The sequence below is a fragment of the Chiloscyllium plagiosum genome, chromosome 18 (genome assembly GCF_004010195.1).
Source record: "Chiloscyllium plagiosum isolate BGI_BamShark_2017 chromosome 18, ASM401019v2, whole genome shotgun sequence".
NCBI classification, from domain to species: Eukaryota; Metazoa; Chordata; class Chondrichthyes; order Orectolobiformes; family Hemiscylliidae; genus Chiloscyllium; species Chiloscyllium plagiosum.
This window is the reverse complement of record NC_057727.1, coordinates 38,412,681-38,439,737: the sequence shown is the minus strand read 5'-3', so window position 1 is coordinate 38,439,737 and position 27,057 is coordinate 38,412,681. Positions and strand designations below refer to the sequence as shown.

At 40.8% G+C, this 27,057-nt stretch overlaps 2 protein-coding genes across 7 annotated transcripts in view; one reads left to right on the top strand and one right to left on the bottom strand.

The window, feature by feature from the left end:
* The window catches only part of LOC122559053 (putative uncharacterized protein C3orf49), a 115,549-nt gene that overhangs the window by 5,242 nt on the left and 83,250 nt on the right, over nucleotides 1-27,057 (bottom strand). For 2 of the 6 annotated variants that reach the window (XM_043708258.1, XM_043708257.1), the window contains 3 exons: nucleotides 10,530-10,952; nucleotides 5,698-5,903; nucleotides 970-1,430 (listed from right to left, as the gene is read on the bottom strand). In XM_043708258.1, coding sequence (XP_043564193.1) covers nucleotides 970-1,430; nucleotides 5,698-5,819 — 583 coding nt within the window. In that variant the 5' untranslated portion in view covers nucleotides 5,820-5,903; nucleotides 10,530-10,952. Of the gene's footprint in view, nucleotides 1-969; nucleotides 1,431-1,572; nucleotides 1,725-5,697; nucleotides 5,984-10,529; nucleotides 10,953-27,057 lie in introns of those variants that run through there. The other 4 variants (XM_043708260.1, XM_043708261.1, XM_043708259.1 and 1 more) reach the window with 4 other exon arrangements.
* The window catches only part of LOC122559260, a 47,224-nt gene that overhangs the window by 7,469 nt on the left and 12,698 nt on the right, over nucleotides 1-27,057 (top strand). The window contains exon 2 of the mRNA XM_043708641.1: nucleotides 10,601-10,710. Coding sequence (XP_043564576.1) covers nucleotides 10,614-10,710 — 97 coding nt within the window. The 5' untranslated portion in view covers nucleotides 10,601-10,613. The remainder of the gene's footprint in view (nucleotides 1-10,600; nucleotides 10,711-27,057) is intronic.

Genomic DNA, 27,057 nt, shown 5'->3' with positions numbered 1-27,057 from the left:
GGGGGAGGACAGGGTTGGGGGCGGCAGGCGGCGGGGTGGGGTTGGGTGGATGGGATTGGGGGAGTGGGCAGGGGGCGGACAATGTTGGGGGAGTGGGCAGGAGGTGGGGTGGGGGCAGACAGGGTTGGGGCGCAGACATGGGGGCGGGGGCTCGCACGCAGTCTGCTGCTGCCTCGTCTCCTGAATGGGGAGCCGACTTCACAGAAAACCCTGAGCCCCAGTGGAAATCAATTAACCGAATAATCAATTATCTGAACGATACAGTACCTGCCCATCCCATTCGGATAATCAATGTTCCTCTGTAATTGTCTAAGCCTGTCATCTGGTGGTTTCAGAGCTGAACTGCATATCATTGACTACATTATAAATTTGGTTTCCTGCAGTTTAGGTCCCTAAGCAAAAAGACTAGTGCTGATAAGAAAAGAAAACAGATCCTAATCTAGCATCCTTTTTGAGTATAAAGTTTGAAATAAAATATCAAAAGGATCTCTAAAGACACTATTGAGATCAAAGGTCCCTGACGAAATTGAATCTTCAAAACTGAAGTAAACTTGAGAGGGAAGTGTTTTAAATTTCTTTGCTGAAATATCAGCATATAATTACTTAGCTTAATAAATTGCAAAGTGAGGTCTTACTTACAACCTTTCAAACAATTTCTTTTAATTCTGCAATTTTCTGGTCACAAACAATGAGATTAACAGTTTTCATTTTCAATATTTTCCGTAACCTTTGTCAGTATTCTTCCATCATTATAATCCTCTGCCTGGAGATACAGTTCAGCCTAGGAACCAAGACTTCATGTGAATCAGCTGAATAATTCCTACTCTGACCAGACTTAGCCACACACAACAGTTAACTGATATGTGAACATCCAACCTTTCTGTTATGAATTAAACAGACTATCTTTTTAATGGAAAATGGCCTCAAGTTTATAAATAACATTCAAGTTATTCTGCGACATATACAAACCAGTTTTCTGCGGTTGTGATTTCAATGTTGACAGTATCTTTGTTTCATCAATATTTGCCAATTGCTTGGCTTGTCCCTTGGATGTTTTGGCGTCTTTAGATCTGTATAAGTGTGAATCATTACACTGTACATGGTTTGATGCTGATTTTTCCAAGAACTCCAGTGGTGAGTCAGGCATCTTGCTTGTTCTTAGAACATGATCGCATTTTACTGGAAATTGTGGGAAGCTTCTAGTTCTCAAAGGACTTCTTGCACAATCTCTTTCAATTCTTTTGTCAACATTCTTTAACTGCTTGCTTTGGTAAGGATGTGCTATAAATCTCCCTACTGTTTTTCGCATTTTATTTATAAGGCTTTTTTTCTTTGATTCTCTACATTCAGAGCCACTTTGTCTGGACATTTCATCTTCAGGAATATATATTATAGGCTTGACTAGATTGGTAGATACAGCTCTGTGCCACCTGCAGCAAACAGCAAGAGAGAAATGATTAGAGGAATCATGTAAGCCACCCAACATTCCAAACATACAGCATTCATTCTTTTCAACTACTTTAGAAAACTCTCCCCTTTGTTCGTTAGAAGTTGATCCCTATACATAATTACCCCATTTTGTCGACAATCACTTCTTTTATTCTCTTGGGGAATGTGAGCATTACTGGCTGGCCAATATTTAATGTCCATCCCTGGTTGTCCTTGAAAAGGTGGTGGCGAGCTGCTTTCTTAAACCATGCAGACCATGTGCTGTATGTAGACCCACAATGCTGTTAGGTAATGGATTCCAGGATTTTAACCCAGTGATGGTGAAGGAACAGTAATATATCAGGATGGTAAGTGGCTTGGAGGGGAACATGTAGGTGGCAGTGTTCTCATATATTGGTTGCTCTTGTCCTTCCAGATGGAAGTGGTCATGGGTTTGGAAGTGCTGTGTATGGATCTTCGATGAAATTCTGAAGTGCAGCTTGCAGATCGTCCACGCTGTTCTGCTGAGCGTATGTGGTGGAGTGAGTGGATTCTTGTGAATTCGGTGCCAGTCAAGCAGGCTGCTTTGTCCTGGATGGTGTCAAGCTTCTTGAGTGTTCTTGGAGCTGCACACATCCAGGCAAGTGGGGAATATTCCATCACTCTCCTGACTTGTGCTTTTTAGAAGGTGGACAGGCTTTGGGGAGACATGTTAGTTTGATTATATTCAGATGAGATAATGAATTTTATACATTTAATCAAGCAATTACTAAAATACCTTTGCCACTTTCAAAATACAGTGCAAGGCCAATTTTTTTTGGAATTTCAATTACCTTTCCCAGTGGTCTGGTAAAGATTTCTCTTTCAAGGTTAAGGAGACTCAACTGATCATTTATTACAGTGAGAAAAATTTAGCCTTTTTAGAACTACATTTCCTAGGGAGCTCCCTATGTACCATCGTCCTCCTCCCTCTTCAGCTCTGATGAAGTCAATGATACTTAAAATGTTAGCTTGCTCTCTCCTCATGGATGCTGCCTGACCCAATATGATCTCCAGCATTTGTTGTTCTGGGCTTCTTTTTTCACTTGCGCACCATTGAATGCTGTGCACTACAAGGTTTATTTTTAGCTTCCTCACATTTCTCATCTACATGTTGCTCCTCAGTGACATGACCTTAAAACAGTGTCTGGTTTTGTACACTGACTACTGCAGTTGACTCCCACCACTGGCTTTTGGTACCACCCACCCACAGTATCTATTAGACTATCCAGTATTAGATGAGCAGAAGATGCTTCAAAGTAAACATCAGGAAATCAATGCCATTGTGTCTATTCCATGCTGCAAACTCCATTTCCTAGCAACTATTAAAGGCTCAATCAGACAGCTTGCAACCTTGGTGTCATATTTGATCTCAAGATGAATTCTTGGCCTCATATTTACACATCTAGAACTGCCATTTGCACTTATGTAATATTGCCTGACTTCATTCCTGCCTCAGCTTCTCTGCTGCTAAAATTTTATGCATGCCTTTTGTTACTTTTACACTTGGTTGTTACAATTAAATTCCAACAGGCCTCTAACCTTTCACCCTCTGTATGCAAGGACTCATATATCAGTCCTTGTTCTCACCAATTTCCATTTATCTATCACACCTATGAATGCTGACCTACATTGTTTCTAAATTAGACAATGCTATGATCATAAAAAAAATCTCATCCTTGAAGTCAAATGCCTTCATAGCTTCACAGACCCTATCTCTGTCATTCCCTCCACCACCCTCAAGATATGGCTCTCCAAATTCTGGTCTCTTCAGCATCTCCAATTTTACTTTCAGTTGATAAGTCTCTAAAATCTTGAATTCTCTCATTCTCTTTACTGTTCTTACTCCTATAATGTACTACTTAAACCCAGCATTCATCTGCCCTAATATGTCCTCACAGTCATAACAATTTTGTGATATTTCAACCCATTAAAGGTGCAACATAATGTTTAGTTATTAGTATTAGTCAATAGACCAATGGTGGGTCTTTACAAGATGAGACATAAGAGGTTACAGTTTATTATATAATAGCAATAGGTACAAGTTACATTGATTAGTTAGGCAGAATTACTTAAAACTGTTAGGAACCAGAGATGTCATGTTTATCTCCTTGCCCAATTCTACCCAAAGACCCTGTAATATTATAAGATTGGATGGAATTTCATGCAACTTTAGCATTAGCTCTTTCTGAAACACTGTCTTACACAGCACCAGACTCATTCAGCAAAACTGAAATTAAGTTATAATCACGATTAGCACCAGTGACAAAATCACAAGGCCCAGGGCTACATCTGACCTGGACTCCCAAACCCCAACCTGAGCATTGAGGCCCCAGCACGAACCTTAATATAATTGATTCCACTCACCCTCCTCTCCAGTTACCACCCCCACCCAAGCAGAGCACGCCCCCAGAGCCTCAGGGCCCAGTTATGGTCATTTAAAATTGATTTTTATTAATGGCCAAGATTATCGAACTGTTAGCAGGGCAATTGTCTGGAGTAGTTTAGAATCCCTACAGTGTGGAAACAGGCCGTTTGGCCCAACAAGTCCACACCGATCTTCCGAAGAGTAACTCACTCAGACCCATTCCCCTACCCTGTATTTACCCCTGACTAATGCACCTAATATACACATCCCCAAACACCATGGGCAATTTAGCATGACCAATTCACCTGACTTGCACATCTTTGGATTGTGGGAGGAAACTCACACAGGCACAAGGAGAATGTGCAAACTCCACACAGACACTCGCCCAAGGTTGGAATTGAACCCAGGTCGCGGGCGCCAAGAGGCTGCAGTGCTAATCACTGAGACACCATGCCATCCTCAGAGTTTAGGATTCAATTGATCTGTGTCAAGAGGAAAATGTTGGCACCATCACCACTGGTTGAGGTAGGTCTTTCAGGAAACTGTTTACCGTGTAAAGGAGGTATGACAGCCACAAGGAAGATAGTGACAAATTACAGGAATAAACATTATTAGTGGTGTTGAAACATGTATTTAGCAATACAGATTGGACAAATGAAGATTTCTTACCATACACTTTTAAATTGAAGAAAAAGTTTTCAATTATCTATTAACTTAGCTACAAAATAAAACTACTCACATTGCTACAATTGCATTACTTAATTATTTGACCAGTACTTTCCAATAGTTTGTGAGAAGAGAATGTATTGTAGACAAGATTTTAATCAGATATTAAAACAAATTGGCCATCAAGTCTTCAAGAAAACATCATTCTCATTTTGCAAGTTATTATAAAGTAAGCCCTTAGAAGAATTTTTATTTGAAGCACTGTTTACAAAGTACATTTCCTTTAGTTTTCACATTACACGTGATGAACGAACTTAAATACACTTACATTAAGTGTATTTAGCAAGCCATGTTAATTAGAAAAGTGTCACTATTTGACTTATTAACATCTATTTTAATCTATCACTTTCACTTACATAAGCATAATTCAAGAGTTTTGAATTATTTTGATCAAAATTCTATGATTGTAGAACACATTTTCACATGTCATGTGCCTTCTCATTAAAAAGAATGACAGTCACAAAGATTGTCAACATGAACACATTAAATACTGTCAGGTTGATAAAATTCGACGTAAAGTAATTAGAATTGAACCAAGTATTAATTCTGAGACTTAATCTGCTTTGCAGAATGAAATATTATCTTAAAAATGTACATGGGGTTTTGTTAACTTCATACCATTCCCTAATTCTACTCATACATTACAAGGTAAATGTTAATTATAAATCATTTTCAGATCAAAATATAGTTTACTACACATATAATATCATAAAACAACATACAAAAATGTTCAGCAGCACAGAATTGTAATTCAGATTTGTGGAACAGCATTTCCAGTTTTAAAAAACTGCTACACTTGGCACATCATTGCATTTTCTTGAACTGGGAAGAGTCAGCAATAGAATTCATTCACATTTTGGGTGTTGTGTTATTGGCTAAAAAATATAGAAAAATCAAATTATAATAAAATGTAAACATGGCAAAATTTCAAAAAGTTTAACATTTAAGTGCTCCCAGTTCACAGAAGATTGAAAGAACAATGATGGAATTTGCTGTTGATTATAACTGAAATAGAAAAACAAAGAATGGTGCAGATACGTCTGAGATTAAATTAGTTGGTTTACAACCTGGCATTTGTAGAGTTTTTCAAAACTTATTTTCTAGTTAATGGAGTTCTCAAAATTGCAAATACTTACCTCACAATTCCTTTTCCTCTGTGTTCAAGTGCTTCTCTTTCTCTTTTGATCACTCTTCGGTAGTTTGGATCTTGATTCCGCATGACCTGGGAATGAACGCAACTTGCACGATTTTGGTGCATGGTTATAATGTAGCTGACAAAGTCCAGTTGAAAACTAAAACGATGCAGTTGTCAGATGCAGGATCTCAGCAATTGATCCTAGACCTGTTGGGAAGCAGAAAAGATTTAAACGTAGCTGACAGGATCATTGCCACATAATTGCACAACTTTGCTTGTGGTTAATTATGGAATGTCAGCTCCTTTTGCTTGCCCTTGTGAAGTGCATCATTGGAACTATAGCTGAGTGGCTGAGACTAGGCTAATAAGAAATCAGATGCACTTGTGAAATTCTACAACAGGCAGCTAGGCAGTGAATTCATATGCGTAAATATTAACATCAAAGCCAGTTTGATTACATAAATAAAATTTTCTTTCAGCAAAAACAATGTATCAGTTATAAGAAGCTGCGGTGTGCAAGTTACGAAAATATTCGATCCAAAATATGCAAACATGTAAATTTCAGATATCTTAGATTATGATCGCAATTTTTTTTCTCAGGGTAATTACACAGGTACGTTTCTATACTTTTTCCCACTTTCAATATGAAATAAGCTGCTAATATGAAAATGAAACACTTCAAAGTTGAGAGAAAAACAGGAAGCGCTATAAATACTCAGCAGGCCAGGCAAAATCCATGGAGACCGTAGCAGTTAACACTTCAGGCTGATGACTGAAATTGGAAAACGTTAATGTTTTAAGCAAGAAAATTTGGGAAGGGTGGGAAAAAGAATGAAAGGAAATATCAGTTATAGAGTGGAGAAAGGAGAGATTCAATGAGAAAAGGTGGTGCAATGCCAAAAGAAATAGTCATGAGGTAAGAAATAAAAGTTCATGTGTGGAGGAGAAATGAAAGCATTGAAAAAAAACAAGCAAAGAAAACCAAAGCCAGCATAAAAAAGTCAAAACAGGCGCACGGATTACGGTTTACAATTGTTGAACTCAGTGTTGAATCCAGAATGCTTTAAAGTGCCTAATGAATGGAAAAGTTGCCAATCTTCAAGTTTGCCTTGGAAAATTGCAGGAGACCAGAAATATGGATATCCAAGTTGCAAAAATGCACAACATCATACTTGTAGTGGTGTTCTGTAAAGCAGTCACCCAATGTGATTTTGGTCTTGCCAGAATAAAACAGAACCCATTTTGGTTGTGTGTATCAATGGCAGGTCTAGCCATTTGTTACTCATCCCTAATTATCTTTGAAAAGGTGTTGGTAAACAGACTTCCTGAATTGCTGCAATCCATCTTGTCCAAATCCATCTGTATCGAAAGAACATTGACGGCCATACTGCAGTGCATCTTTCAAGGGCAACTAGGGATGGGTAATAAATATTGGCCGAGACAGCAACACCAATACCCAATGAATTAATAATAAAAAGAATGATGTAGCATGCAGCTACAATTATGTACTAGTGGTGGAGAGAATGAATGTTTAAGGTCATGAATGGAAAATTAATCAAGCAGGCTCCTTTATCCTGGCTGGTGTTGAATCTCTTGAATGTTGTTGGAGCTGATGGGTGGGTGGACCATAAGACTATCAGATCTGCAAGCAGAAGTAGGCCATTTGGCTCACAGAGTTGGCGCTGCCTTTTGATTAGTTCATGGCTGATCTGATAATATTCAACTCTATTTTACTCCTTTATCCCCAAACCTCTTGATTCCTGACTTGTTTCTTTTAGAAAGGTGGACTACCTCTGGGGAGACTGAACATAAATTACTCACTACAGAATTCCCAGCCTCTGATCTGCTCTTTCAGCCACAGTATTTAAATAGTTGAGACAAAAATAGGAATTGCTGGAAAAGCTTAGCAGGTCTGGCACAGAAGTTCTGAGGAAAGATCACTCAACATGAAACAATAACTCTGATTTCTGTCCAAAGATGCTGCCAGACCTGCTGAGCTTTTCCTGCAATTCCTATTTTTGCTTCTGATTTACAGGATTTGCAGTTCTTGTGGTTTTCGTTTAAATGGCCGGTCCTGTTCAGTTTCTCATCAATAGTAACCCCCAGAATGATGATAATGATATAAATTTCATTGACTGTCAAGGGGAGATGATTCAATGTTCTCTGTTTCAGATGGTCAGTGCCTGCCATTTGTGTGGCATGAGTATTACTTGCCAATTTATCAGCCCAAACCTAGATCTTGCTGCATGTAAAAACAGATTGCTTCAGTATCTGAGGAGTCATGTATGGTGCTGAACATTGTGCAATGGTCAGCTAGAACATCTCCAATTTTGATCTTATAATGAAGGGAAGATCACTTACTTAAAGGTCTATTCGAGGACATTCTAGAGCATGCTATGTTGTCATGGAGATGTGTGGAGTTCAGAGAGGTTCTCGGATTTCCATTAATCTGGATGATTACTGAGAAAGTTGGTTGCAGCTTGATTATGGGATAGAAACATGGAAACTAGGCCATCTGGCCCTTCGAGCCTACACCACCATTCAATATGATCATGACTGGCCATGCAATGCCAGTATTCCACTCCTGCCTTCTCTCCATCCCTTTAGCTGCAAGGGCCATGTCCAGCTCCCTCTTGAATATACCTAATGACCTGGTCCAACAGCATTCTGTGATAGAAAACTCCATAGCTTCACATCTTTCTGAGTGAAGAAATTCTTCCTCATCTCAGTCCTAAATGGCTCACCCTTTAATCATAGACTGTGCCCCTGTTAGGGAATAAATCTTATGCCGGATCGTTTAAAACAAAATAGTCAGGAGTCGAGACCTTGAGCAATTAATTAGCTTTTAATCATGGCCATGGGGAAGTACGTCTTCGTTCAGAGAAGTCCAATGTAATTCCAATGAAGTACAGAATGTTACACGTTACATAGTACAACACAAACCTACTGCCCATTAACTATGCAACCTGGGGCAGTCGTAAGGTAAATGGTCAGCTCATACAGCTGCTACATACATTGTCCTGACCTACATTTCTTAAAGTCTACAAAAATGAATGTTATCTTATCCTGCAAGTTTAGCAAGACAGAAACAGAAACCGATAAGAGGGCGTAATGAACAATACATCATCTATGAAGCAGAACTGTGTCTAAGGGGCCAGAGGAACTAAGACAGTTTGCAGCTGCAAGGTCATGTGATCAAAACAAATTCCTCAGTTTCAGCTCTAAAAGTAGGGTTAGTAGTCTGCATCTTACTGCAAAGATTGCTTTGTGACAAAATGGCTTCCACAGACATTTTGTGTCAAATCTGGTCAAATTTCTTCCACAGTCCTAGTACTGGACTTACCCAACATTGGGAACATTGTTCCCACATCTAGTCTGTCCAGTCCCATCAGGATTTTATATGTTTCTATGAGATCCTCCGTCATTCTTCTAAGTTCCAGTGAATACGATCTCATTCGATGCAATTATCTTCATATGTCAGTCCTGCCATCCCTGGAACCAGTCTGTTGAGCTCAATAGCTGGGCTCACTCAATAGCTGAGCCTGAGTTGAAAATTTTGAAGTTTTATTTTTATGTATTAACCTACTGAAAAATGTCTTCAGCATCACATCATTCTGTTATAGATTCTCTGCCACTGAAATAATCTTTTGCATTCTACTGAGCTGCCAGAGGAAGTGGTTATGGCTGATACAATTAGCAACATTTAAAAGGCATCTGGAAGGGTATACGAATCGGAAGGGTTTGGAGGGAAATGGGCCAAATGCTGATAAATGGAACTAGATTAGGTTAGGATATCTGGTTGGCATGGATGAGTTGGACCAAAGGGTCTGTTTCCATGCTGTATATCTCTATGACTCTGCAGTTTGCAGCTCATTAAGAAAAAGTAACCAAAGTAAATGACAGCTAGTAAACCTACACTGTAGTGGAGAAGGAAAAAAAAGCGAGTTCATCATTCACTGTGTGGAATCTGGGTAAGAAGGTGGAAGACCGCCGAGTAATGAAAGGCCTACAGTGGTTGATAATAATCTCATGGCAAAAGAAAGCAAATTGTCACAAAAGTATTGAGAAGACAATCAGATCAAGGGACTGAGGTATCCACAGCCAAGAGGTAGTACATCAAAGTCTTAGTTTTGTGAACAGCTTAAACCGAGGAGAATTAAAATGGTTTCCATAGCAATATGGCACACCTTTGTGTGGTTCCAACTGAGCTGCTAGGGGAAATAATAAATAAATTTAAGTGCATGACTTAAATAGCTATAAGTCATATTGCTAAGTTAAGATGTTTAAATCTCTTACATATAATGAAGCTTGCTTTTGTTTAGAAATGTTCAATCTTGTGGAATAGTCTGTCTGGCTATAACAAAGTGCTTGAATTTCTCTTTAAATGTTAATAGTCCCTAACAGGATCGTAACAGTGGAAAAAAACTTGATAAGTACTGAATGCACAAAAGAAAAAAATACTTTGATGCATTGATGACAATAGAATATCCTCTGTAATTTAGGTACAGTATTCAAAGAGCTTACCCCAAATCTGTTCATGATTCAATATTTGTTTGTCCTGTGCTGACATTTCTTGCAACACATTCACTATTCCTTTTAGTGCTTTCATCTTAGAGTTGTTTTATTTGGCATTTTATTTCCATCTTTTCCCTTCAAGTCCACACTGCTGTTTCATATTCTGTGTTTTCATCTTCTGTTACTTTCTCATACAAGCCTACATTCTCTTTCCTGTTGATGTGATTGTTCTGAACACAGTATGGTATTCCATTTTAATGAAATAAATAACTTAAAATTCACAATAAGTCACCATCAGATGTTTTATAATTCACTTACCACACTACATTGGTCTGTATTCTCCAACCAAAAGAAAACATTATTGTGTTCATTTTGATGTTTTTTTCCAGATTTCCAACCATCATGCTTTGTCCTTTGGCTCACCTACAGACTTCTCCAGTCACATCTATACCACTTTGTGATCAGCTGACAGTACTTGCAATTCTGCAGAAAGTGAGTGGTATGTCAATTTTTTATCATTTGGGATTCCCAACTGTTCCTTACATTTGTACTTTGCTCTTTGGCTCAAAGTGTAGTTTTGTTTGGGAACAGAGATATCTCTAAAGTTGCCATCAACACAGTTGAGTTCTGTGATCAGTTGGCAAGAATTGCAATTTTATAATCATGTTGGTTGGAGCCAGTTTCTTTCTGAGATGCAGTAGACCATCTTGAAGAACAGCTGTGAACTAGTGTGATTTCTTTCTAGAAAGATGAGAACATTAAATTCTCAGTTATCACATGAACTTTCAGTCCTTTGCAGTGTCAGTATGGCTATTAACTTGCCAAAAGAAATCTATGTATTTTAGAAAGACTTTGACTTATATAGTATTATGGCATGTTCTGAGGGATCTGAAAAGACTTAAGAAAGGTTATTTTTGGAATGCAATGCAATTGTAACACGATCTTGTATACAGCAAGGCCCACAAACATCAATGATGAGTCTATCTGTCTTTGGTTGTGTTAGTTGCTAGAAAGCATGGCAAAAACATTCCCCATTCTTCTTCAAATGTTGTCTTGCAATACTGAATGTTTTATTATATAAGGTAATGTTTCCAAAGGCATTAATATTTGTGTTATATTGGTTTCATTATCCTACTGATGCCATACACAGTCTGTCAGTGGACAAAGAAAGTCTGCTTTAGCTTTCAGAGGGAGCAGATGGATCTGTAGTAGCTTCCTAAGATCCTAGTAACAATGCCTGATCAAGTGTAGTTGGACTTATTGTTATCGTACTGTAAATCTTCTTTTTGTCTAAGAACAGTGGCTATAGTGGTGCAACCACTACCAATAATCAGTAGGTAGAATCAAAACAAGGCAAAGACAAGATTGGTGGAAGTAAATGATCTCAAACAGCCTTTACCTGGTACCACATACTACTAGAGGTCGCAATTACCGCAAATTGCCAGCAGTCGTCATCTGTGGAAATACCGCAGATTATTCCTAACATAAAAACAGCCTCTGTTTAATATTTCATTCAAATGTAACACATCTGATAATGTAGCACTGTCTCAGTATTGCTGTGAAGTGTCAGTTTAATTTGTGTTATGAGTGCTCAAGCTACAACCTTCTGACTGAGCAGCAAGAGCAGTAATAACTGAACCAAGCTGACTCTTTAGCAGATCAGATAAGCCTGATGAAGAAGTTTTACATGGTATGGATATAACAATGCAGATTCTCAAGGTGATTAGGGTTAAACAATAAATGCTAGCATACCTACAACTCAGGAACAAATGAAAAATATTTGTTCTTCCATGGGATGTCTGTAGTATGTTTGACATTTTTGAAGTGTCATATCCAAATTGAAATGTTAACTCTTTTTTCTCTTTCCAAAGATGCAGTTAGACTTGCTAAGTATTTCCAGCACTTTTTATTTTTACTTTGTACATGTACAGCTATTCCAAACTGTTCTGTTCGGATCCCTTTTCCAACTTTCCAAATTAAATTGTTACGTGGAAACTGGCACCAACATCTCAGTGCACCCAGCCACATGCATCCCACATCAGTCAGGATACACGGGTATACAGTATAAATGTTGAAAAATGTGGTGCTGGAAAAACACAGCAAGCCAGGCAGCATCCGAGGAGCAGGAGAATCGACGTTTCGGGCATATGCCCTTCTTCAGGAAGGGCTACAGTATAAATTACTTACTTTTAAGTCTGGTGTTTTTCAGTTCCTGCAGGCAGTTGGAGAGGTCAAAAGGTTAAAAATTTGGGTGATTGCTTTACCTGAAGCACAACTCGGGTAATGTCTCCCACCCATCCTTCTCCTCTAAACAAAAAAACAACTTTTGTCTCGGTTGGCAAGGTGACAAATGTTGTCTTTTGTGTTTCTTTTATTTTCCCAGTGATGTATTTGGGAATTTACAATAGTGGGAATGGAGGCTACGGCAGTTGAATGTTCTCCTGCAGTATGTGGAAGGTAAGAGTCACCTCCAGTGTCCCTACTGACTTCATTTGTGGGAAGTGCACCCAACTCCAGCTCCTTGAGAGCCATGTTAGGGAACTGGAGCTGGAGCTAGATGAACTTTGGATCATTCGGGAGGAGAGGTGGTTATTTAGAGGAGTTACAGAGAGGTAGTTACTCCACAGCCACGTGAAGAAGGTAGATGGGTCACCGTCAGTGGTAGGAAAGGGAACCGGCAGGCAGTGCAGGGATCTCCTATGGTGGTTCCTGTCAATAACAAGCATACTGTTTTGGATACTGTTTGGGGAGGGGGGGACTTACCAGGGGTGAGCAATGGGGTACAGGTTTCTGGCGCAGTCTGTCCCTGTTGCTCAGAGGGGAAGGGGGGAGAGGAGCAGAGCTTTAGCCATTGGGGACTCTGTAGTTAGGGGGACAGATAAGAGGTTTTATGGGAACGAGAGAGACTCATGATTGGTGTGTTACCTCCCAGGTGCCAGGGTTTGTGATGTCCCTGATCGTGTTTTTGGGATCCTTGAGGGGGAGGGGGAGCAGCCCCAAGTCGTGGTCCACATAAGCACCAACGACATAGGTAGGAAGACAGGTGGGGATTAAGGCAGAAATTCATGGATCTAGGGTGGAAGCTGTCTCTCTGATTTTTTGCCCATGCCATGTGTTAATGAAGCGAGGAACATGGAGAGAACGGAGCTGAACACGTAGCTGCAGGGATAGTGCAGGAAGGAGGGTTTTGAATTCTTGATGATTGGAGCTCTTTCTGGGGAAGGTGGGACCTCTACAAACAGGATGGTCTTCACCTGAACCAGAGGGGTACCAATATCCTGGGGGGATATTTGCTAATGCTCTTTGGGGGGAGGGGGGGTTAAACTAATGCAACAGTGGGATAGGAACCTGAATTGTAGTTCAGTGTAAAGGAGGTTAAGGGTAGTGAGGCCAGGGATAGGTTTACAAGGTTATGAGAGGGCACAGTTTAGATCAGAGTGGTGCTGTAAAGGCAAACAGGTCAGGCAGCATCCGAGGAGCAGGAAAATTGACGTTTCGGGCAAAAGCCCTTCATTCCTGATGAAGGGCTTTTGCCCGAAACATTGATTTTCCTGCTCCTCGGATGTTGCCTGACCTGCTGTGCTTTTCCAGCACCACTCTGATCTAAACTCTGGTTTCCAGCTTCTGCAGTCCTCACTTTTGCCATGAGAAGGCACTGGCAATTAGGACGTTGGTTTGAAATGTGTGTACTTCAATGCCAGGAGCATCCGGAATAAGGTGGGTGAACTTGCAGCATGGGTTGGTAGCTGGGATTTCGATGTTGTGGTCATTTTAGAGTCATGGCGAGAGGAGGGACAGGAATGGTTGTTTCAGATTCTGGGATTTAGATGTTTCAGCAAGAAGATGGTAAAAGAGGCAGGGGTGTGGCATTGTTAATCAATGGTTGTATTACAGCAGCTGAGATAACATTCGAGGATTCATCCACTGAGGTAGCTTGGGCTGAGGTTAGAAACAGGAAAGGAGAGGTCACCCTGTTGGAGTTTTCTGTTGGCCTCCGATTGTTCCAGGAATGTAGAGGAAAGGATAGCAAAGATGATTCTCGATAGGAGCGAGAGTAACAGGGAGTTGTTATGAGGGACTTTAACTTCCCCAATATTGACTGGGAATAATATGGTTCAAGTAGATGGGTCAGTTTTTGTTCAATGTGTGCAGGAGGGTTTTCTGACACAGTGTGTAGACAGGCCAATAAGGGCCGATACCATATTGGATTTGGTACTGGGGAAAGCCTGGCCAGGTGTTGGATTTGGCGCAATTCGGCGCAATTCGGTTATGTTTACAATACAATAAGCAGGGATAGGTATACACTGTAGGGAAAAAGGTATAACTGGGGGAAAGGCAATTATGATGCGATTTGGGAAGATTTAGGATGCATAGGATGGGGAAGGAAACTGCAGGGGATGGACAGATATGAAATGTGGAGTTTAATCAAGGAACAGCTACTGCGGATCCTTGACACATATATATCTATCAGGCAGGGCAGTGGTTGTTGGGAGCCATGGTTTACTAAAGAAGTTGAAGCTCTTGTCAAGAGGAAGAAGATAGCTTATGTGAGAATGAGGCGTGAACGCTCAGTTAGGGGGCTTGAGAGTTATAAGTTAGCCAGAAAAGATCTAAAGAGAGGGCGAAGAAGGGCCAGAAGGGGATGTGAGAAGTTGTTGGCGAATAGAATCAAGGAAAACCCTAAGGCTTTCTATAGGTAGATCAGGAACAAAAGAATGACTAGAGTAAGATTAGGGCCAATCAAAGATAGTAGTGGAAAGTTTTAGATTTTTTAGATTACATTACAGTATGGAAACAGGCCCTTCGGCCCAAGTCCACACCGACCCGCCGAAGCGCAACCCACCCATACCCCTACATTTACCCCTATACCTAACACTACGGGCAATTTAGCATGGCCAATTCACCTGACCTGCACATCTTTGGATTGTGGGAGGAAACCGGAGCACCCGGAGGAAATCCACGCAGACACGGGGAGAACATGCAAACTCCACACAGTCAATCGCTTGTGTATGGAATCTGAGGAAACAGGGGAAGCACTTAATGAATACTTTTCATCAGTATTCACATTGGAAAAGGGCAATATTAGCGAGGGTGCGGAGATATAGGCTACAAGATTAGATGTAGTTTGCATTGACAAAAAGGAGGTTTTAGCAATTTTGGAAGATCTGGAAATAGATAAGACGCCTGTGTCGGATGGGATTTATCCTCAGATTCTCTGGGAAGCCAGAGAGGAGATTGCAGAGCCTTTGGCTTCGATCTTTATGTCATCGTTGTCGACAGGAGTTGTGCCAGAAGATTGGAGGATAGCAAATGTTCCCTTGTTTAAGAAGGGCAGTCGGGACAACCCTGGTAATTATAGGCCAGTGAGCCTTACTTCGGTTGAGGGTAAGGTGTTGGAAAAGGTGAAAAGAGATAGGATTTATAATCAACTGGAAAGGAATAATTTGGTTAGGGATAGTCACACGGTTTTGTGAAGAGGTGGTCATGCCTCACTAACCTTACTGAGTTCTTCGAGAAGGTGACAAAACAGGTGGATGAAGGTAAAGCAGTTGATGTGGTGCATACGGATTTCAGTAAAACGTTTGATAAGGTTCCATATGGCAGGCTATTGAGCAAAATACGGAGTTTCGGGATTTAAAATGCTTTAGCGGTTGGATCAGAAATTAGCTAACTAAAAGAAGACGGGGTGGTGGTTGATGGGAAATGTTAATCCTGGAGCTCAGTTACCAGTGGTGTGCAGCAAGGATCTGTTTTGGGGCCACTACTATTTGTCTTTTTTATAAATGATCTGGATGTGGGTGTAGAAGGATGGGTTAGTAAATATGCAGATGACACTAAGTAAGGTAAAATAGTGGATAGTGCCGAATGATGTTGTGGGTTACAGAGGGACATAGATAAGATGCAAAGCTGGGCTGAGAAGTGGCAAATGGAGTTTAATGTGGAAAAGTGTGAGGTAGTTCACTTTGGAAAAAGTAACAGAAATGCAGAATATTGGGCTAATGGTAAAATTCTTGGTAGTGTAGATGAACAGAGACGTCTCAGTGCCCAGGTGCATAAATCCCTGAATGTTACCACCCAGATTGATAGGGTTGTTAAGAAGGCATGGTATGTTGGCGTTTATTGATAGGGGGATTGAGTTTCGGAGCCATGAGGTCATGCTTCAGCTGTACAAGACACTGGTAAGGCTGCACCTGGAGTATTCCGTGCAGTTCTGGTCACTGCATTATAGGAAGGATGTGGAAGCTTTGGGAAGTGTTCAGAGGAGATTTACTAGGATGTTGCCAGGTATGGAAGGGAGGTCTTATAAGGAAAGGCAGAATGAACTGAGGCTGTTTTTATAGGAGAGAAGAAGGTTGAGAGGAGACTTAATCGAGACTTACAAGATAATCAGAATGTCAGATAGGGTGGACAGTGGGAGCCTTTTTCCTTGGATGGTGAAGGCTAACATGAAGGGACATAGCTTTAAATTGAGGGGTGATAAATTTGGGACAGATATCAGGGGTAGTTTCTTTACTCAGAGAGTAGTAGGGGGTGTGGAATGGCCTGCCTGCAACAGTAGTAGAATTGCCGACGTTAAGGGCATTTAAATGGACATTGGACATACATATGGATAATAATGAACGGTGTAGGTTAGATGGGCGTCAGATTAATTTCACAGGTCGGTGCAATATCGAGGGCTGAAGGGCCTGTACTGCGCTATGCTCTATCCACAAAGGTTGGCATCTGTATTGTTGGGCTGAATGTACCTAATAGATTCTTTACAATTTGATCAAAATGAATGCAAGAAGACATACATGGAAAATACATGGAAAATTTATTAGCTTAATTTACTTAATATATACAAACTGATGAGTCTCACTGTCTGATCTCAAGTCAGGGACTTTGTACAGAAGGGACTTGGAGCCTTCATTTTTCCAGCTTTTGCTTTTTATGTGATGTGGTTTGATGCCCACAATGAAGAGTTTGGGTTTAAGGCAGACTGGTCAAAAAGATCAAAAAACCATCTTCAGGTTTGGCTTCCTTGGAACACTGAGTATTATATGTTAAGACTAAATGCTACAGTACATCATTATTAAAGATTTTCCAGGCTCTAAGCTTACAGTTACATTATTGAAAAATTATTTCATATTCTGTTGCCTAATTCTAGTTAGGTTATGTCACATGCTTATCTTCATATTTCTGTCTTTAAAAACCAACTAACTCCACTCACACTCTGGTTTTTGTACCCAGAAGGGAGCAGCTTCATAACATCATTGTGAGGTTGCTCCCTTTCTTTAGGCTACCTAGTTATGTGTTCCACATACTCTCACCTTATTAATTAGTCTATTATGCAACATTAATTAGTCTATTATGCAACATCTTCCTGTTTGTCAAACAGCTAACGATCCGCATCCACGAACATCAACTAGCCAGGAAACGACACAACCAGCTATCCCTAGTAGCCACACACGCAGACGACAAGCAACATGAATTCGACTGGGACAACACTACCATTATAGGGCAAGCCAAACAAAGAACAGCCAGGGAATTCCTAGAAGCTTGGCACTCATCCACAAACTCCATCAACAAACACATAGACCTGGACCCAATATACCGGCCACTACAGCGGACAGCTGAAACTGACAACCGGAAGCGGCAGGGACAGGCCACTATAAATGCCGGAGGAAACACCACAGAAGCGCTTCACAGGAGGCTCCCAAGCACTGAGGATGTCACCTAGACAGGGAATGAAACGTTTGCAACAAAAACTTCCAGCTCGGCGAACAGAACCACAGCATTCATTATCATATTTTTGATTTCTAGATGTTTTTCCATTTTGTTCTGAAATAGGAGTTCCAATACCTTTCTTGCTATTAATGTTAAGCTGGCTGGCCTGTAGTTCACTGGATGTGTTTTGTTTCCTTTCTTAAATATATGAAAAATATTAATTACCCGCCTTTCCTCTGGGACTACAACCTTTACTAATGAATTATTAAAAGTGTGTAACAGCACCTCTGCTCTCTCTTCTCTTGATTCTATTGAAATTTACAGATACATCTCTCCCAACCATGGTTTTATTCTCTTGAGCTTTAGTTTAGTTTATTGAATATTTCTCCACATATTTTATGTACAGTTTTTATCATTTCATGTTTTGATGCCATGCCCTCTTGAACTATTTCCCTGATCAATACTGAAACAAAACCATTATTTAATATTTCTGCTACTTCTTTATTGCTGCTTTTCTCCTGTCTATTCCTTATCCCATACTATTCTTATCCCCACTTTCCTTGTTAGGGCTCAATCCCTATTACTAGATCCAGTCGCAAATCCTCCTTTTTTAATACTTATGTAGACATTTGGGGGGGGGGAGGAATTCCAGGATTTTGACCCAGCAATACTGAAGGCATATCAACATAATGGCAAGTGGTTTGGAAGGGAACTTGCAGATGGTGTTATTCCTACAAGAGAAAGTGAGGACTGCAGATGCTGATGATCAGAGTCAAAAAGTGTGATGCTGGAAAAGCACAGCAGGTCAGGCAGCATCTGAAGAGCAGGAGAGTCAACGTTCTTCATCAGGAATGTTATTCCTATATATCTGCTGCCCTTGTCCTTTTAGATGGAAGTGGTAATGGTTTGGAACGTGCTGTTCAAAGAGCCTCGGTGAACTGCTGCAGTGCATCTTGGAGATAGTACACATTGCTGCCACTGAGCATTGAACGAAGAATGAAGAACTGGCTTGGTCATAGAATACCAAGTAGGCCCTTCCGCTCGCCAAGACTGTGTGGACACATGATGCCTTTCTAAATGAAAAACCTTTACCCTCTGCATGGTCCATATGTTTTTATTTCATGCTTATTCAAAAACCTACTAAGATGCCTCTGAAACATTGTTATTATAATGGCCTCCATCACCTCATCTGGCAGAGTATTCCAAGCACTTATCACTTTCTGACAAGTTCTGTATCTCTCACATCTCCTTTAAACTTATCCCTTTTACCTTTTGTTCCCAGCAATAGACATTTCTACCTTGGGAAAAACACTTGATTATCTATTCTATCCATGCTTCTTATAATTTTGTAAACATCCATCAGTTCACCCTCATCCTTTGATGTTCAAGTGAAAACATAACAAGTTTTTCCAATCTTTCGTAATAGTCAATATCTTCCAAACCAGGCAAAATACTGATAAACTGTTTCCTTACCCTCTCCAAAGCTTCCACATCCTTCTGGTAGTATGGTGACTTGAACTATACACATTATTCCAAATGAGGCCTAAATAAAGTTCTTTATTGCTGGAACATGACTTGCCAATTTTTGTACTCTATACCCTGACCAATGAGTGCAAACATGCCAGATGCCTTCTTGACCACCTTATCTACCTGTGTGTCACTTTCAGGAACTGTGGACCTGTATGCCAAGATACTTGTGTTTGTTGATGCTACTCGGGATTCTGCCATTTACTGTATAGTTCCCTCTTGCAATAGATCTTCCAAATGCATCATCATGCTTTTGTCTGGATAAAGTCCATCTGCCATTTCTCCACCCAGGTCTCCAGCCTTTCTATATCCTGTTGTATCCTCTGTCAATCCTCCTCACTATTCACTCCCCCAATTTTTGTGTCATTTGCAAGCTTATTAACCTGGCCACCTCCATTCTCCTCTAAATTATTTATATATTTCACAAACAACAGGACTGATCCCTGCAGAACACCACTGGTATTAGATCTCCATTTAGAAAAATACTGTCTCACCATTACTCTCTGTATTCTATGACCAAGCCAGTTCTGTATTCATCTTACCAGCTCACTAGAGATCTCATGTGACTTTACCTTTATATCTGCCTGCCATGAGGCACCTTGTCAAAGCTCTTGGTAAAATCCATGTAGACAACATCTACTGCCCTGCCCTTATCAATCACCTCAAACACTCAGTCAGGTTTGTGAGACACAACCTTCCCCTCTCCATACAAAGCCACTTTGCTATTACGTACATATTTTTCCAAATGGGGGTAAACCCTATCCCTAAGGATCTTCTTCAGTAATTTTCCTGCAACTGATGTAAGACTTACTGGCCTGTAATTTCCCGGATTATCTCTGTTGTCTTTCTTAAACAAAGGAAAAACGTTGGCTATTCCCCAGTCCTCTGGTACCTCTCCAGTGACTAAAGAGGATACAAAGATTTCATACAAGGCACCAACAATTTCCTCACCTGCCTCCCTCAGCATTCTGGGATAGATCCCATCAGGTTCTGGGGACTTGTATGTCTCAGTGCTTTTCAAAACATCCAACACTTCCTTTTATGTATTGACATGGCCTACAATAACAACATATCACTCCTGAAACTCAGCATCTGCCATGTCCTTCTCATTTGTAAATACTGATGCAAAGTATTCATTATGGACCTCACCCACTTCCTCTGGCTTCACACATAAATTCCCTTCATTCTTGAGTGAACCTACCTTTTCCCAAGCTACTCGCTTGCCCCTTAATCCTTAATCCTGCTTGTCAAAAACATTTCATGGTCCCTTTTAGCCCTCCTAAATCTTTGTTGAATTCTTTCCTGCTATCTTTGTATTTTTTGAGGGCTCTGTCTATCTTCAGTTTCTAAACCTTACGGATGTTTCTTTTTTCTTTTTGACAACACTCTCAATTTCTCTTGTCATCCAAGGTTCCTGAATCTTTCCATTCTTTTCCTTTATTTTCATCGGAATATGCTGGTCCTGCACTCTAATCAGCTGGCCTTTAAAAGATTCCCACATACCAGATATGGACTTACCCTGAAACAGATGCCTCCAATCTACATTCTGCAGTTCCTGCCTAATATTTTGTTAATTAGCCCTAATTTAGTACCTTCAACTGAAGACCAGCCTTATCCATAAATAACTTAAAACTTATAGAATGATGGTCATTATTCCTGAAATGCTCCCCCAGTGAAACTTCAATCGCCAGGCTGGACTTGTTTCCTAATGCTGGGTCTAGTATGGCCCCTTTTCTAGTTGGACCAGATACATATTGTTTCAAAAAAAACATCTGGACACATCTAACAAATTCTCCTCATTCAAACGCCTGACACGAAGACTGTCCTGGTCAATATAGATGGTGGAGTGACTGAATATTTGGGGATGTGATGCCAATCAAGTGAACTGCTTTGTTTTGGACGGTGTCAAGCTTAGTCATAGAGTCATAGAGATGTACAGCATTGAAACACACCCTTTGACCCAACCATGCCGACCAGGTATCCTAAATTAATTTAGTTCCATTTGCCAGCATTTGACCTATATCCTTGTTATGAAGATGTGGGTGTACTGTACCATTAAGAGAGTTAAAGGCTAGCAAAACTACCTGACAACACCAAGTGTTCTTTATAAGGTAACAATGTAACACTTAGTTGAAAGCTAGATTAGCTGGGTTGCCTGGAGATGAAAACAGATTTGAATTAGGCAAATCAGTTTAAATTATACTCTGAAAAAATACCAAATTCCAATCAAGTTTGAATTTAGCATATTGACAATCTTAAAAGCCAATGACACAATCCAATGCTTTGGGGGGTATAAGACTAGGGAAAATTGAACAGTTGGGAGGAGAATTGCCACACCACCTGCATGTAGAGACTGCCCAAAAAATAGCTCTCTTAAAGGTACCTTTATTGATCAGTAACCTGTGAAGAGAATTCCCAAGAAGAAGAAAAGAAGACAGGAATACAGAGAAGAACAGAAAGCTGCTTGGTTTTGAGATAAGAAGTTTTGTTTTGTAAATCTTAATCCGGATTTTTATTGTAGAGGGGAAAGTAAAAGATAGGTTAGCGGAAGGAGTTGTAAATATTTGTTAGTTAATTATTCTCAGTTATACTTTAAGAAATAAAGTTGTTAATTTTTACTTTAAATAGTTCTTGGCCTCTTGAAGTTTCACAGATTACTGCAGGGGATAAATCTTTTCTGTGTTGCTGGTTTAAATTAAACAGGAGGGTTTACCCCGTGTTGTAATACTCTCTAAATCCGGATACCTTTTCAATGTTGTAATTGTACCAGCTCCCAGCACTTCCTCTTGCAATTCATTCCATACATGTACTACACACTGTGTGAAAAAGTTACCACTTAACTCCCTTTTAAATCTTTCCCATCTCACCTTAAACCTATGCCCTCTAGTTTTGGAGTCCCCTATCCTGGGGAAAACTATTCACCCCATCCATACCTCTCATGATTTTATAAATCAGCCTATTCAGCCTCTCTCCGTCGCACAAACCCTTCAACCTTGGCAACATCCTTGTAAATCTTTTCTGAACTCTTTCAAATTTAACATCTTTCCTATAGCAGGGAACTGAATGCAGTATTCTAAAAGTATTCTAACCAATGTCCTGTACAGCTGCAACATGACCTCCCAACTCCTATACTCAATGCACTGACCAATAAACACAAGGGTACCAAATACTTTCTTCATTACCCTATCTACCTGCTGACTCCACTTTCAAGGAAGTATGAACTTGCACTCTAAGGTCTCTCTGTGTTTCTTGAGCTTCTTGAGTGTTGTAGAGTTCCACTCATCCAGTAAAGTGGGGAATATTCTATCACAATCCAAACTTGTGCCTTGTAGATGGTGGACAAACTTTGGGGAGTCATGAGATCAGTTATCTACTGCAGTATTCCCAGCCTACGGACTGCTCTTGTCACCATATATGTAAATGGCTGTTCCAGTTAAGTTTCTGGTCAATGGTAATCCTTAAGATTTCAATAATAGGATTTTCATGATGGTAATTCCACTGAAATGTCAAGGGGTGGTGGCTGGATTGTCTCTTATTGGAGATGGTTGATGCCTGGCATTTTTTGTGGTATGAATGTTACTTGCCATTTTTCAGCCTAAGCCTGGATATTGTGAAGATTTTGTGCTTCAGTATCTGAGGAGTCAAAAATGATGCTGAACATTGTGTAATCATTATCAAACATCCCTACTTTAAATGGTGGTGGAAATGTCATTAAAGAAGCAGTTGAAGGTGGTTAGGTTGCTAATTTATATTGCAGTATGTGCCCGACAAAGTCATCAACCAGTAAAGGGGTTTTGAAAAAGATGCAGGATTTATCAAACCATGAAACTCCTGGATCCCTGAATGGAGGAGGAGAGGTGAAGAGGAATAGTGGACCAAGCACCAGAAGAACAAATCCTGTAGGTGCAGCTTGCAGCCAGACAAGCTATAGAAGCACTTCAAGGAAAATGAAGAAGTCAGACTGAACTCTGGTTGTGTCAAGTCCCACCATTTTCCAGAAACCACAAACAACCACCTGATGTCAGAGTGTGACTTTTGTATAATGCTGCAGGATAAGTTATGACTCGTGGGATATGGTAAGCACCCAGTATCAAGTGTATCAAAAGACACAACTAAGTTGGACTTCTTCATATTTGGTTCCTTCCAGAGGTCCACCAGGGAGCTATGCAATGTCCCCATTGAGTTAATCACTGCTACATTAAGTAGGTGGCCCAGACCTTGTTCAAATGTATGGACAATTCTTATAATACTGCAATGATCCCGATAGTTCCCAGGCAAAGCAGAGTATTGGTTTGGGACCTTTGTAATGTATAGAGTCCCTACAGTGTGGAAACAGGCCCTTTGGCCCAACAAGTCCACAGCGACCCTCTGAAGAGTGTCCCACCCAAACCCGTTCCCCATTACTCTACCTTTATCCCTGACTAATGCACTTAACTGACACATCCCGGAACACTATGGGCAATTTAGCATGCTGAAAATGTGTTGCTGGAAAAGCGCAGCAGGTCAGGCAGCATCCAAGGAGCAGGAGAATCGACTTTTCGGGTGTGAGCCCTTCTTCAGCAATTTAGCATGGCCAATCACTTAACCTGCACATTTTTGATTGTGGGAGGAAACTGCGGCACCTGAAGGAAACCCACGCAGACACGGGGAGAATGTGCAAACTCCACACAGGCAGTTACTCGAGACTGGAATCAAACCCGGGTCCCTGGTGCTATGAGGCAACAGTGCTAACCACTGAGCCACCATGGTCTATTCACATGTGCAGGGTGTAATCAGTTGTATCTGTAAAGCCATCAGCTCCTTCATAACAGCAAGTAGTTTTTATGAACATGAAGAGGTTCTATGAAATTAACATCCATGTGATGTGCAACTACCCGAAGCACATCCTGTAGATATGTGCCTCTTCTCAAGGAACTGTCATGGAAGTCTCAGTACTTCAACACCCTCAGATGGCAAATCTGTCCCAGTCCCATGCATGATTTCACAGATGGCTCCTTGGAACAAAGTGTGCCAACTTGATTTGTGTACTGATGCTGATGAGAAAGCCTTGCATTGCAGCTAAAGAACAGTACACAGGTTGACCCAAACCACAATCAAGCAGACAATTGGTTTATCGAGGATTGATTTGTTGCCTTAACTGTTGCCAATGGAACAATGCAGAGCGCTTCATTGAAGATTCCACGCTCATAATTGTCTGCTACACTCTACACAGCTTATCATTCGAGAGAGGGAAAGTGTTGTAGCCAGAAGACTTGGATGAGCCACATTTATCTGATGAAGATGATTGGGAGAAGGAAGCAGTTAACTAAATAAAGGGTGGTATGTTTGATACTTTGAGAGTTTGAGATAATCAGTATCTTTTTTTTGAATAATCTATTTAGTTGATAATACGCATTTACATTGATTTCAGGAAAGGACATGGATTCGCAACTGACTTGATTTGATTTGATTTATTTATTGTTACCTGTATTTTGTTACAAAATAGACTGAAAAGTGTTGTATAATGTTACTGCTATCTGACACCATCTTAAAACACAGAAAAATAAACCAAAACATAGAATATAAAGGCAGAAAAATAAAGAAATAAAAAAACGTGTTCAGTTTTACAATCCTACTTGTTAAGTGCTCCACCATAGGCCATGGGCTTGGTGGTCAGGCATGAGTCCCTTTCACCACTGCCACTGGAATGGAAGTCACCATTCTTTGGCACCAGCTCACCTCCACCTTTACCCTCATCACTATGGATCTCCACAAACTTCCTTTTGTTCCTCTTAGATAGCGGAATGATTTAAATCCACAAGAGAAGTCATTTATTTCAGCCTAATGGATTCAGGTTTTAAAAAATCAAATTAGATGTTCAGAATAGACTGTGTTGGTTCTGCATATGATAGAAAGCTTACACCAAAGGCATCAGTCATGGAGTGAAGCACAGGCAGCCCTGTGATAATCGCAGTTACACTCACTTCCAGCAGTTGTAATATCCTTGAGTGACTCTTGCATAAGACCTCCAACGTGCATTGCCAATTTATCTCAATGCTCTTATTAGTTATTGGGATCCATCACCCAGCCTCTCCATGCACATTATCCCTTCCATGGAAAGGCCCATTTTCTACCTACCTCCTTACAAACAGTAAGATGATGATGATGCAAGGTTTTATACTGCAAGTGAGAAGACAACAATTACTAAAAGAAAGGATTCAGCAATAGTCAAACAGAAGTATTGATCAGGAATATGGAAACTATAACCATCTATCACCTGGGGGTGTCTAAAATGTGCTTTCTGATGCACGTTTCAGAGCTACAAAGAGATGTGGGCCCAATGTGTATAATTGAGGAGAGGTAGGCTGCTGGACATGATAGATTGTGTCCTGTGATGACCCTGGGGAGATCCCCTTGGTGCCCAAGATCAGAACAGCCCTGATATGCTGAGGGGCTTATGTATAAGTGCTGCCCCTCCTCTGAGGTTGAGACAGAGGAGCTGAGAAGTACCTGTACCTCATCAGAGCACCTTGGGTGGTAGCCTCGGTAAGATGCTGCTACTCCGCCACCATCTCAGTGTACCATAACATCTCCCTGTCTACTAGAGTCACCTGGAGAGGAGTGCAGGGGCTTTATTCCATTCTCACCTGGCCTCTGAGAACATAATGCTAATGATCAAAGTGTTGCTGCACAGACTTATGGCAGATCTAGCAGCCGCTAGCTAATCTGGTAGATTTTACTTTCTCTAGTGTTGCCACCCTCTCGATGCAGGAATCTACATGCTTACAAGCTGACAACCACAGCATGCCAGGTCTGGATTGTCACCCCCATTATCTGAGCATGGCTGTGGCTTCTGGCTACTCTGTCAGATATTCTTCTGTCTGCTATGGCAACAACAACAGGGAGGAATATTCTCCTCAGCCTGGGGATCAGCATGGGCCAGGCCTCCAGTCGTACTCTGACTATTAGGCCCCTCAGATGCTCTTTTGTGTGTGAGAAGTGTTCACCACTTTGTGAACTCTTTTTAAATTGCAAATATGTACCCATCAAGGTCAACATATTTGTGTTGGTGCGGGGGGGGGGGGGGGGGGGGGAATGGAAAGATACATTAGTTTGGGAGCTGAAGTCTCTTATTCTGGGATTGAGGCTTTTATTTACTGGTTGAGGTCTATTACTCTGGGTTTGAAGAGTCTCAGTCCGGTAGTGGTTGGCTCCTATTTGGCTCTTATTCTGGGCACTCTGTTCAGGGGGTTGATAGCTCTCTGTTGGTGGGGGTGATAGCTCTCTGTGAGAGGCATTGATGCATCTCTTCAGGGGGTTGTTAGCTGTCTGTCAGAGGGTTAATATCGCTCTGTCAGGAGGCTGTTAACTCTGTCTAGGGGGTTGGTAGCTCTGTCGGGGAGTTGATATCTCTTGGTCAGGGAATTGATAGCTCTCTGTCAGAGGGTTGATGAATCTCTGTCAGGGGGTTGATATCTCCCTGTCAGGGGGTTGATGGATCTCTGTCACGGGATTGATATCTCTCTGTCACGGGGTTGATGGAACTCTCAAGGGATTGATGAAACTCTGTCAGGGGGTTGATGGATCTCTGTTGGAGATTAATGGAAATCTGTCATGCGATTGATGTATCTCT